General features: G+C 39.6%; 1 protein-coding gene across 9 annotated transcripts in view; it reads right to left on the reverse strand.

The window, feature by feature from the left end:
* Positions 1-2,490: 2,490 nt before the first annotated feature.
* The window catches only part of LOC113534106 (ankyrin-3-like), a 198,734-nt gene continuing 187,171 nt past the window's right edge, over positions 2,491-14,053 (reverse strand). For all 9 annotated transcript variants that reach the window (XM_053237301.1, XM_053237298.1, XM_053237296.1 and 6 more), the window contains one exon: positions 2,491-3,308. In XM_053237301.1, coding sequence (XP_053093276.1) covers positions 3,232-3,308 — 77 coding nt within the window. In that variant the 3' untranslated portion in view covers positions 2,491-3,231. The remainder of the gene's footprint in view (positions 3,309-14,053) is intronic.

A 14,053-nucleotide genomic window follows, 5' to 3' on the forward strand; every position in this document is an offset into this window, starting at 1 on the left:
AATTGTGGAGGGTTGCGTCAGGAAGGGCATTAACACAGGATTAACACAGAGTTGCACTTGAGTGAACGATTTTTTAAAGAAAAATGCACACAGCCAAGTTTATGGACTCTCCTTTTAGAGCCTAAAGGATTTGCGGTTTCAAAATCGGCATAATCAGGATTTTCAGAGCATATCTATGATGTGAGAATAGAGAATGGTTTTGTTGTTCCTGAAAAAAAGAAAAACCTCTCCCTTAATTTTTTTGTTTTTGAAAATGGATGTGAGAGTATCCAGAATAGGTACACACATATACTTGCCTGTTACAGGGACCTGGCTGTATATGTCAGTAGTGCTATCTTTTTGTATATCGAGCCTCACACCAAGGACATACTACAGGCTCCACTATTTCCAATTTTTCTCCTGTGTCTTTGCCTCTGTGTTAAGTACTGAAAAAGTATTGTTTAATTGAACAAAACAGTGGTGGATTTTCTTGTACAAGTCTGAACCCTTTGTTTCAGGAGAAAAGCTTGTTAAAATGGCCTCTCTTGCTTGGCATTGAACATCCTTAATAAGAGGTTTTTCTTTTTTTCAGGAACAGCACAGTAAAAATGGCTTCCATACAAGTTGAAAACTTTTGCAAAAGTTGAAACTTTTGCTTCAACTGTACTTCCAGGGAGACCTGATGTTTGTAAGTGTGCAACAACTGAACTGCACATTGATGACAGCTTATCTGTAGTATCAGAGCTTTGTGGTGTAGAAAGTGGAACACATGAAATGTCAACAGCATCTGTACACTTCAATTTTTCTCCTTTTGTCCTCCTTGAGTGTCGACATCCTGGCTTGCTGATCCACAGTGGATGAACAGTGTTGAGGCCATTGTAAAATGATAAAGAGCATCTTAACCAGGGTTCCCCACATTTTAGATGTAATGCTTTGCCAGAATATAAATCAATACACCTCACAAGATTGTCTGCTCCTTGAACTGAACTGATCTTTGCTGGTTTTTTCTGCCCTCTTGACCTTTGGTGTAGAAGATGCAACAGAAAGAGAACTGATGACATTTTACCATCCCATCCTATGGACAAACTGTATACTTTAGCCAAATAAAAGTAGTAGTAAAATGCAAGAACACAACAAAATGAATTCACAAATTTTACAGAGGCTAAAAATTTTGTTGTGGAGGATCCTGAGTCTAGCCTCAAGGACATGATGAACAGGTGGTGACACAGTTCAAGCTAGCCATACTGTGATACCCAAAGTCTTACTTCACATAGCAAATTAGATATTGTGACAGTAATTCCATACAAAAATTCTTTATGAAACATACATACATTTATCATAAAATGTGCTGTTTATATATATATATATATATATATATATATATATATATATATATATATATATATGTATGTGTGTGTATATGTGTGTATGTGTGTATGTGTGTTTTAAGGTCTAAAACCAACAGATCTTGGACCTAATCAGATTGCTCTCATGTTGTCACACATCTTGAACACGGTGACCAATAATTCTGGAGCTGATTGCATCACCATGTATTCACTATTGTGTTTTAAGGTCTAAAACCAACAGATCTTGGACCTAATCAGATTGCTCTCATGTTGTCACACATCTTGAACACGGTGACCAATAATTCTGGAGCTGATTGCATCACCATGTATTCACTATTGGCAGTATCAGGCACTGGAATATTGTTAGAATGCTCTGATATTAAATGGCACGGTAAAAAGTAGTCTTGCCACACTCTCGTCTTCACTGCTGAGATCCATCCTTGTGACTCATGGCTGTATATGAAAGAGAACTTTAAACACCTTTCCATGAAAACAATTGAAAAAAATAATCTGCATGCATTAGAAGAAAACAAAATTTAACATAATAGGTTTGCAAAATGTCTTTATTTATTTCTCTATTTGATTCTATTGAGACATTAGAATCATTAAAGCTGTACCAGTTTATAAAAGAGAAGACCTTTTATACCCAAAGTGCTAGAGTAGTTTAATGGCTTCATTCATTTAGAAAGCATTTTACAGTAAAAAGGTTGCGCGAGTGGAAACATTTTATCAAACAGAATGAACATAATAAACTTCACCAAATCCTGCCTACAGTTATATGATAAGCAGACTATTGTTTTACTATGACTTTATTGCCTTAAAGTCCATCAGCATATGGATGCTATACACTATCAGGACCTACTACTCTGATTTAAATTTGCTCTACCAAAGAAAAGCCCATTCACTGAAAAAAAAAAAAAATTGATAATTTTCTAAAAAACAGAAACATACAGTCTCTGCTCTAACAGGGTTTCACACGATGGATATTTTATGCTAAAATAATTAATGTTTAATTAATAATTAATATCTGTCTATTATTTTTGCAATACATGCATTAGTAACCCTTCATATTTTAACTACATTACTTTTATGAGCTTTTTTCCTGAACATCTAAATATAAGTAAACACAAAATAGGTTTGTCTTGTTTAAGTACAGACACCCCCCCCCCCCCCCCCCCCCAACTTATGAAAGAAGAAATACAAAATAACTTATACAGGAATTTACAGTACTGTCCTCTTTTAAATTGAATTAATTGGTTTTCACATACAAACCTATCTGCTGAACAAGAAAATGTGAAGTATCACTCACTTATAGTGATTATAGTGTATATACACTTTTAAACTTTTTTTTTTTGCAGTTGGTGCTTTCTCAACTTAAAATGTTAAGAGTTTTCCCATAATGTCGACCTTTGTACAGATTTTTAAAAAAAATCATTTTCTGTTTTTTCTCCCTCTAAAACAAATAGAGCACTACAAGTTTTAATTAAATGTGTTTGAGAAGACAGGCAGGAGAGAACAGGAAGCAAGTAAAATGTGTCTTCTTGTTGTGTCCACAAAAAACAGATTTTGTGCATTTTTTTTGTTTTGGTCACTGAAAATTGTGCTTGTATGTTGAGCCCCTTTGCTGCATACAGCACAGAAGAAAATTACTTATTGCAAGTCTGTGTGTTTAGAGGAAGTATGGTCTTTTGGATCCCAATAAAAACACAAAATGATTGGGCCAACTGCTGTTCACAAAATGAACAGGAAATAGAATCCAGAATCCAAAAAGGAAGTCAAATTCTCCGAGACACTCTTGAAAAATGTGAGACAGCAGAAAGGCAGAGCATGTTGTCATGCTCATGCGAGAGTGGGATGGTTCAGCTGGGCTGTCCCAGAACTATGCATTTAAGAGGTGAATATGTTTTTATCCAAAAGCTTCTGGTCTTCTGAATCCATCTTGACTGGTCCTTCCCCCTCCCTGGGAACAGGCAGGAAAAATACCTGCAGAAAGCATGGCAAAAACAGTCAGGATTCTGATTTTTAAATTTAAAGGACAACATTAAACAAGTCACATGCCATAGATAATGAATTTCAAGCAAGAACAAACAGAACTTTTTAAATGTATTTCAAATCACAAATTTTGTCTGGAAGCATTATGGGAATAATTGCAGGTGGAAAAAATCAGAAAGCCAAAGAAATAATACTAATAACTAGTACGTTACAATCAAGGAAACAATCAATAAAACAATCATGAAATCATTAGTAAGTAAGTATATCATTAGTAAGTCAAATATACTTATATACTGCACATTTATCTATGAATTGGTCATTTTAAACAGGTATGTTATTAATAACATACTTGTTTAAACTGGCCAATTCGTAGTTATGTTCTCTGGAACACACTATTGCGGAACATCTCTAAAAAAAGTCTATTACATATGTAACTGTAGTTTTATGAACACTATATATGCACCAGAGGCAGTGCATAATAACCTTAACAACTCCTTGTGCCTTTGTGCATGCAGATATTCCAAGAATTCCAAGAAGAATTCCAAGAAGAAACCTTAACAACTCCTTGTGCCTTTGTGCATGCAGATATTCCAAGAATGTCACTTACTGATTTACCACAAATACTGCTGTCATGCAGCAATCTTTCCTTAGAACCTTCTTTGCCAAACCAGCACAGGTTCCAAATGACCACCAGAACCAGAAGTAGTGAATATCACCTGGATAACAATGTCACGAGGTACATATGCCGCAATATCATGAGGCCTGGAGAAGGCACATGGTAGCTTGTTTCTCCCAGCCTTAGAAATGTATAGACCCCGAGGGAAAGACCTTATATTTACTAAATGTAACAATGTAGAGTGAGCATTGTAAGGTTACAGTGAAACAATTCTCTGCACATTGGAGAATGCTGTAATGTTAGAAAATGTTAGAAAATGTTTTTCCACAAGTAGTAGAGGGGGCAAAATTCCAAATTCTTACATTCAGTTACTTCAAGTAAACCCACAGCTCAACATATTTTTCCTCTGAATAGTTAACTAACAGCTAATGGTGCTACAACACAGCTGGCAACTTCCTTACAACTACCTGGAATACCATAGCAACCCCCTAGCAACACTCAACACCTATAATATATAATATATTATAGCAACCACCTAGCAACACCGTAGCACTTACCTGGAAACCCATAGCAACCTCCTAGCAACCACATAGAATTCCATCGCAACCACCTTACAACCACCAGGAATACCATGGAACTATGGAAGAATTTTCCTGTTATCTATATCAGTATCATTTGTCAATCAGTATCTATGCAACAGTATTGAAAAGTGACCTTAAATCACCTCATGTATTCAAGCAAGTACTTAACTTTCAGAGCTTCACTTATATACTACACTATACCATTTCTAGTACAGTTATGCCTATGATCCTACAACGATATTTCTGTGAGAACAAACTGGTGTTACCTTGTAGGTGGTGTTTTTAAGTGTTTGAAGGCTAATGTCGTTTTTAAAAAATAAACTGACTGAACTCTCGCCATGGTTAAAACTAAGATAAGGGGATAGTGAAATAATTGGGGCGAGAGGCAGGATTAAAAGAAAAAAGAGAAAACTCCATCCGATGAGATCATTGTTTTAGAGTTGTATAAAAGCATGAGCCACGACTATGTAAATCAGATGCTCTGCAGACTATCGTGTCTTTGTCTTTTTTATTGGCATCCAGAACCCCTTGTCTTTGTCTTTTTTATTTTGAATTGAAGAAGTTTTTGCCACAGCATAATTCTTTGGCATAGTCAGCAGGATTGGAAAGGAGCCAGGAGGGTCGCTGCGGCTGGGCTCGCTGGGGCAGATTGCACAAACAAGGCCAGCCGAATGAAGGTGAGCATTTTTGCTTTTAGTTTAAGTTGTTTGTGTGGTCTGCTGCAGGTTGGCCTGGGGCGGTAAGGGCTTCACCAAATTAAAGAACCAAATTAAGCAAGGGGTTTTTGATCTCAAAAAAGTGTAAACTGCATGCAGAATACAAGGGTTAAGTGGGCCTTGATGGATAACAATAATATATAATGTAAAGAGTATAAAGCTAAAGAGTAAAGAGATAAGAGAACAAGAGAAGAGAGCGTGCAGAGTTTTTGTATGTCTATGTTTGTGTGTTATTTGTTGAAGTTTTCTGACATCTTAGGTGTTGTTCCTGATTGGAGGCTCTGGAGTGTTTGTCTTTTTCCTTGGTGAGCTCCTGCTGAACTTGGCCAATCTGACCCCATGTCGCTCGCAGCGCTCTGTAAGTAAGTGCCCTGTAAGCCCTCTGTCACTAATCAGGCATATCATAAGTGCCACATAGATCCTACAGTGAGCGCTCCAATTTATCAACTCAGTGTTACATTTAGTTGGGCACTGGTTGCTCTGGTTTGAGTGACGTTCTCTGTGTTAGGGATCTCGGTCTTGCGGCACTTGATATTGCTAAAGTGTGGTGTACAGTGGTTAGAGTCACTGCAGTTCTGTGACTGGGAGAGGTGTCCTTGTTTGACGGGTTCCACTGGGTGGGGGCAATTCACCTGGAGTCCTAATATAGGGATTTTTTTATTGTTTACATAAGAGTAAGTGAGATTAAGTTGAGAGAAAGTGAAGGTGTAAATTGTGTGTGTGTGAATATCATGTGGAAGATGCTCATGTGAGAGAGAAAACAGCAGCCGTGTGTGTGTGTGTGTGTTTGTGTGAAAAAGTAATGAGCAGCTTGTGAATATCTTAGACTCGTTATCCCTGTGCTCTGAAACAAAGGCCTGTGCATCTGCGCTCATCACAATGTTGGTTTTACAGCCTACTAAACTTTCCTCTAAGCCATAGCAATTTGGTCATTCTCTTAATTGTATTTGTTGTAGTTTGGCTTAGAGGAATGTTTAGTAGCATTTATGCCTAAAAAACATAGAAAGAAGAAGAAAAGTGAATTAGCTAAATAGGAGCAGTTACAGTCAGTTCTAAACATTTTCTGGAGACAAGAAGGTCCTAGTTCAGATTGTAGAATACATGTTCATTTGAATTCATGTAGAAAACTTGTACATCCTTGTGGTATAATAACAGTAAAGGCTAAAACTCATGCAAGACTAGAAGATAAGGAAAATTGGTTTTGCAACCACTTTTAAGATAATAGAGTTTCATTTGGGTGATAGTATTATCTGGACAACTAATAGTGTTATAAGCCCAGTCCAACCATATAAAATCATAGTTCCAAAGATACAACACCATGATGATTGTTTAGATGGTGCATGGTGTTCTAGGTGCGTATTTGGCTAAATAAGGCGAGTAAGTTTAATATAGTGAAGAGAGAGCGAGGCTGCAGTCACACACGATTGAGTGTGTGGTTCTGTGACCTTGGGTATGTATATGTGTATGTGTGTAAGATACATTAGGGAGAGCAGTACATCAAAGGGCGAGATTAGGAGCAAAAATCTTCCAAGAAACTGTTTTTGTAAGTTGTTTGGACATTCCCCTAATCAAATGTAGCTGTTGTGATCCTGATAAAGAAACTGAAGTTTTGTTGAATTGATTATGAGCTTGCTGAGAGCTGCACTAGGTTGACATCTAAGTCTCACATATTCTATTTCTCAGTGCCACATTATTGGGAGCAGAATACTTTGATGTCACAAAGGTTAGTGTTTTTTGGATTAGTATACACTTCAACAAGGCCGACAGTAGAGGAGTTTTCTCCATTTACATTCAGAATATTGAGAAAAGCGATTACAAGTGGTAAAAGAATTAATATTGTCGCATACAGCTTCAGTTTGATGGGCACCACCATAGGCATCATCAGGGTTTTCTGAGCATATATCAGTACAGACGTAGTGAGCTGTTTGAGCAGTGCTATGAAAAAGAATTTCATTTTGACAGCACGTTGAACTAAGACTCAGAGAAGTGAATGGCTGTTGGATTAAATCAGATGCTTCATGATAAAAAGGGAATTAGCAATCATTTTTGGAAAGAATCATTCTACATAGATTTTTCAGGACAGAGACATCTATTAACAGAACAGACATTATAGAGACTAGAGAGTGCATCACTTTGAGGGGGTTAATAGTAATAGTAACTATTATACCCAAATATAGTGAGTGTAGGGTACAGACCAGCAGTGGGAGCCTCAAGAGTGCAAGGGAGTTAAATAGTGAGTTTTGTGTAAGATCTTTTTTTTTTTAGAATGAATGAATCCTCAGGAAGAAAATAGGGAGCAGAGGATAGTACAGGAAGCTAAGGGAATTAGAACACACTTTTGGAAGGAGAATCAGTATGAGGATTTATTTTATTATGATATTTATCTTAACTGGGGAGAACTACAAGGCTTTGAAAGAGGCAAAGGAGTAACTGGGAGACTGTTGTATAACCCTGAAATTGAGGTGTCAGTGGTCTTAAGAAAAGTTACTTGGCTTTCTGCAAAAAGGGGTACTGAGCCACATGAACCTAAGACTGTAGAAGGGTTGACTCTAAGACAAATCTTAGTGACTTTTATTCCAGACTGTAATAGTGAACCGTCTCTAAGGAGGTTGGCAACAGGCAGAAGCAGAATACAGGGACCAATCATGGCATCCTCACCCATAGAGTTATTAAAAGCCAGATATCCCTTATGTCAAGAAATTATATAGAGAAGTGCTCAAAGAAAGAGAACTAAAAACAAAAAAACACAGTGGCCAGAGGAGGGAATGTTTGATGTGAGGAGATAAAGATAAAGATGTGACACTGATAAAGAACTACAAAGCCAAGGACGAAAGTAAAGGGAGAGAAGACAAGAGAGAGAAAGAACTGAAAGTAATTGCATATTTTAAAGCAGAAGGAGAAAATACTTGAAAAAGCATGAAACAGGCCAGAAAAATGCTGAAAAAAGATAATGAGAAGACAGAAGAAAAGATGAGAAAAATTTTCAGTGAACCACCAGTAGAAAACGTACAGGATAGTACGTTATGCACCTCCAAAAAATCAGCTTCCCATAATTAAAGGAACAGTACACGTTGAAGGGAGATAGACATGGAAGAGGATGAAGAGGATGACACTAAAGCAGTCCACAAGACTCCTGAAGGCAAAAAACAGTGCAGACAGAAACCAAGGGAACAGGAAGTAGATAGTTATGCCCAATATCCTGATTTAAGTAGTTATCGTGAAGAAGAGGAACAAAGATCCCCTGTAGATATCCCAGAGGAGCAGGAGAGGTTGTTAACAGAGATGGACAAATTGGACAGAAGAGTGAGCACAACAATAAAACTGGCAGAAAAATATTTGGATGACGCAGAACAATTAAGTAAGAGAAGATATTCCACAGGTTCAAAAAGGTGTCATGTGGGTGAGAGAAAGTGGGTTACAGGAACATTATACATGGAGGATGATGATGATGATGAAGATGAAGAAGACAGTTCAGACCATGGGAACACTTACAAGAACCACAAAGATATGACAGTCACCTTCAATTGCCTATTCTGGTTAAGGGTGCTAGAGGGCACTATGTACCCTGGGCTACACAAGATCTCGATGGACTGATTACCCATCTCCCTGACATCCACGAGGGAGCTGGGAAGTGGTGTTTGAAGACGAGACAGTGGGCAAGCTGTTGGCAATTGGAGACATCAAAGCACTCCTTGCCAAAATTTTAGGAGGATTAAGAATGAAAGAGATCCTCACAGCTGCTAACCTACAAAGAGCAGTCAGTAATGGATGGGACACAGTTTGATCAATATCATCCATCATCCATCCAATATCATCCATCATCTATGGCAAACACTGAGGGCAGAGTATCCATCTCGCATAGACCCAAGGTCACTGAAAGGGGAACAGCTGGGAGAAACAGAAAATCCCACCACTTATGTGCAGAGACAACTAAAAAGATGCAGACAAAAACTCGAAAGGGATCCAGAGGCAGATCCTGTGATGTCATCACTGTTCAGAACAGCAATAATGGATGCTATGCCACCATTTGTAAAAGCTAAGCTAGAAGATGTGGTTGACCTACATTCTAAACTGCACAAGGAATTCTGTGACCATGTGACTCATGCAGTTGAACAATACAGAAGGAATGGACAAAAGCTTAAGAATCAAGAAAGAGAACTACAAAGAAAACTGGCACAACTGCAGCTTGAAGAGCTGGCAAACAAAAATAAGAAAAAGGTCCATGCGCCTGTGAAAGACAAAGACCAAGTGGAGGAAGTCTCATCAGCAGTGATGGCTCCTTTGAATGCACCACCACCACCTCCACCACCTGCTGTCCAGCAAAGTATGCCAGCTGTGCCAGCTGCTCCCGTAGTTCCACAACAGCCTGCAGCGCCGATTATTAATGTCTATCAGCAGCCAAATAACATGAACTGGCAAAGAAGGCCATCACCAAGAGGAAGAGGAAGAGAAGGACCCACTTTTGGTCCTCGAGGAATATGTTGGGGATGTGGACAACCTGGACATAACAGGTGTGATTGCCCCACCAATCCATGGCAACAGCAACCTGGTGGTGAAGGGGATGGTTGGGTCCAGTCCTATCGACAATCTCCACAAGACCCAGTGAACCCATGGGGTGGGCCTAATCAGGGGTACTAGGGGTGCCCAGAGAATCCTACTGGGGAGGGTCAGCTTCCAATTCTAACAACTGATGCTGATCAAGATCCTATGCTGCAGATTAAAATAGAGGGCAAATTAACACCCATGATGGTAGACACTGGAGCCTCTTACACTTGTGTAAGTCCAAATTATGCCTCTCACCTCCCCATATCTGGAAAATTTGCAAAGACAGTAGGATTCTCGGGACAAATACAGCTAATTCCAATGACGGCTCCAGTTAGTCTGCAGACTAAAAATAAAAAGGTGATATTGCCTATTTTAGTATCAGAACAAACTCCTGTTAATTTGTTGGGAAGAGATGCATTGTGTAAACTTGGACTCCAAAACTGGTGTTCTCCAGAAGGGGTTTATGCAACAGGGGTAAAAACTCAAATGGTGCTTTCTGAGCCAAAAGCTAATGTGCATTGGTTAGGACAGGTAAGTAATGAAGTAAAGCTAGTAATTGGTAAGTGGGGAAAATTTATTGAAGCGCAGATCCCAGGTGCAACAATGCCTAAGTCTGAGTATCGTTGTACAATGTTATATGATTCATCACTTGACCCAGAGCTTGAAAAAAGGTGGTTGAAAGAAACAGAGGGTCAAAAAGTTCCCTTGGTGTCTAGTTACATAATCATAGGGAAACAGGGAGCTGCTATGCAAATGGATCCTTGTGATGATTGTATTAATGATGATTTTATTGACAAGTGGTTTCAGGTTCCTAATTCTGTTCCCCATGTCACTCTTTATATGGGAAAAGGCTGGGAATCAAAAGATTTAGATCCCATGATGACAAAAGCAGAAAGAAGTAAATGGGATGATACAGAACATCCCTTAGTTTTTCTTTCAAAAGATAAGTCATATATTAAATTTTGTGTACTATGCTCATGACAGGAATTCCACAGGTGGTAGTGATCACTGAAAAAGCACAGCACATGTCCATGAGTGAGGCAGTTAACTCAGAGTCCAAGACAGCTGAATTGTTGAGAGAAATGGAAAAACAGATACCAGCTAACTTGTGGTCCCAGCATGATACTGATGTAGGTCTAGTGAAGTCTGCCAGTCCCATCAGTATTAGAATTAAATCAGGTGCTCAGTTACCTAGAAAGCAACAATACCCACTACACTCTGAAGCATTAAGCAAACTATTGAGGGATTGGTCCAGACTGGTGTCCTAGTTGAGACAGTGAGTTATTGTAATACCCTCATATTGCCCGTTATTAAAGCTGATAAATCAAAACGGCGTTTAGTGCATGATTTGCGAGCAGTTAATGAGGTGGTAGAGGATTGGCCAGAGGAAGTTCCCAACCCTCACACATTGCTGACTAATATTCCTCCTGATGCCAAATATTTTACTGTAACTGATCTTTGCTCTGCCTTTTTAGTGTTCCTCTGGCTGAAGAAAGTAGACATTTATTTGCCTTCACATATGCTGGGAAGCAATACGCGTATACAAGGCTTCCCCAAGGTTTCAAACACTCACCATGTGTTCAGTCAAGTTCTTAAGGCTGATTTGGAAGTTCTTAGTAACTTAGTAGACAGAAAGTCCCAGCAGACCATTTCGGTTCGGAGATGGGAATTTGGTATACTCCACAAGAAATATGAAACTGCCAGCTAAAATAGGACAGACAAAATGCCTAATTGAAACAGAAGTTGTCAAGGTTGACATTCCACTCCTGCTGAGTAAAACGTCACTGAAGAAAGCAGGGACCATTTTGGACATGGAAAAGGACAGTGCAGTGATGTTCAAACAATCCATTCCACTTGAATTTACTAGCTCATTACTGTGTCGATATCAGAGACAAAGACACTAAGAAAGATTAAACTGAAGAGGAAGTCCTAACAGTGACAGAAAATGTCTCCAGATGAGAAACGCAAATTTCCTTCTGAAGCTCCATAAACAGTTTGGTCACGTGTCGGCAGACAGGCTACAGAGGCTCATTCACAGGAAATAAGGACAAAGAATGCTTTACTATTCTACAACAAATTTTTACAGTTACAGTACAGCTCCCCGTATGTGATCCCCAAGCCATCTCCACAGCCCCAGGTGGTGCCATCCCCAGCAATCAAAACAGTTCTTCGGGCCATCCATATGGGGCCACCCTCAGCAGCAGTGAGCGAACTCAACCGATGAGAACTCCAACCAGAAGTAGGGCATCAGGATGGGTCAAGCAGCGAGGAGGAGCAGAAGGGGCATCAGGATGAGTCAGGCAGTGAGGAGGAGCAGAAGTGGTCAGGATCACTGGCATCTCAGAAGTAGCATGTGTAGCTCGACAGAGAGTGAGGGAGAGAGAGAGATGGAGAGAAAGGAAGGGATTGTTAGGTAAGCTTTTGTCCTCTAATGGTTAAGCACAATGTACTTTGCACTCTGCATGCAAAGTATATTGTGCTTTGCATGCAAAGCACAATGTACTTTGCATGCAGGGTGCAAGCAGGGACTCCAGGAAGACTAGCTATGAGTAAAAGGGAGAGCCAGAAGCTAACACAGACATGAGCAGACATGAGCATAAGTAAAAGGGAGAGCCAGAAGCTAACACAGACATGAGGGCACCCTGGGACATAAAGCAGCCAGCCACTCCACAGTCGACAAACCCGAGTGAACGTGTGAGAGTGGGGGGGGGCAACAGCATCCAAACATCCCAGTTCACCACAACACTCTATGCCTGTGAAACCCTCCAGACCTGCCCCTGTACCTAAGAAAAAATTATTCACAAAAGGCTTGACTAAACAAATATGTTTTCATAAGTAAAAGGGAGAGCCAGAAGCTAACACAGACATGAGGGCACCCTGCGACATAAAGCAGCCAGCCACTCCACAGTCGACAAACCCGAGTGAACGTGTGAGAGTGGGGGGGCAACAGCATCCAAACATCCCAGTTCACCACAACACTCTATGCCTGTGAAACCCTCCAGACCTGCCCCTGTATCTAAGAAAAAATTATTCACAAAAGGCTTGACTAAACAAATATGTTTTCAGCCTAGACTTAAACACTGAGACTGTGTCTGAGCCCCCAACACTAAGTGGAAGGCTGTTCCATAACTGTGGGGCTTTGTAAGAGAAAGCTCTACCCCCAGGTGTAGCCCGCACTATTGGAGGTACCATCAAATAGACTGCACCTTTTGATCTGAGTAGGCGTGGCGGATCATAAAAGACCAAAAGTTCACTCAGGTACTGTGGCGTGAGACCATTTAGTGCTTTATAGGTCTATAGTAGTATTTTATAATCAATACGAAATTTGATTGGGAGCCAATGCAGTGTGGATAAGATAGGGGTGATGTGGTCATATCTTCTGATTCTAGTAAGGACTCTTGCCGCTGCATTCTGGACTAACTGGAGCTTGTTTATGCTCCTACTGGAACATCCAGACAGTAAGGCATTACAATAATCCAACCTAGATGTAACAAAAGCATGAACTAATTTTTCTGCATCGTGTAGTGACAATATATTTTTTATTTTAGCAATATTTCTGAGATGAAAGAAAGCAATTCTAGTTATATTATCGACATAAGCTTCAAAAGAAAGACTAGAGTCGATAATCACACCAAGGTCATTTACTGTTGCAGATGATGAAACAGAAAGGTCATCCAGAGTCATTATGTAATCAGAAAGCTTATGATGCATGTGGTTCTAGTACAAGTACTTCTGTCTTGTCAGAATTATGTAAGAGAAAGTTAATAAGCATCCAGTTTCTAATGTCTTTTACACATTCCTCAACTTTATTAAGCTGATGTCTGTCATCTGGCATTGCTGAAACATACAACTGTGTGTCATCAGCGTAACAGTGGAAGCTAATACCATGCTTACGGATAATTTTGCCCAGAGGTAGCATATATAGAGAAAAGAGCAGTGGACCTAAAACAGAGCCTTGCGGGACACCAAACTTTACCTTAGTATGAGAAGAGAAGTCACCATTTACGTTTACAAACTGATAACGATCAGTCAAATAAGACCTGAGCCAGGAAAGGGCTGTTCCCTTAATGCCTACTACATTTTCTAGTCTATCGAGGAGAATAGCATGATCAATGGTATCAAAAGCTGCACTAAGGTCAAGCAGCACAAGCAAGGAGACACAACCCTGATCAGAGGCCAGAAGTGAGTCATTTATCACTTTAACCAGTGCTGTCTCTGTGCTATGATCAATTGTGCTATGATCAATCCTGACTGATACATTTCATGAATGTTATTCCT

The sequence above is a fragment of the Pangasianodon hypophthalmus genome, chromosome 10 (assembly GCF_027358585.1).
Source record: "Pangasianodon hypophthalmus isolate fPanHyp1 chromosome 10, fPanHyp1.pri, whole genome shotgun sequence".
Taxonomy (NCBI): Eukaryota; Metazoa; Chordata; class Actinopteri; order Siluriformes; family Pangasiidae; genus Pangasianodon; species Pangasianodon hypophthalmus.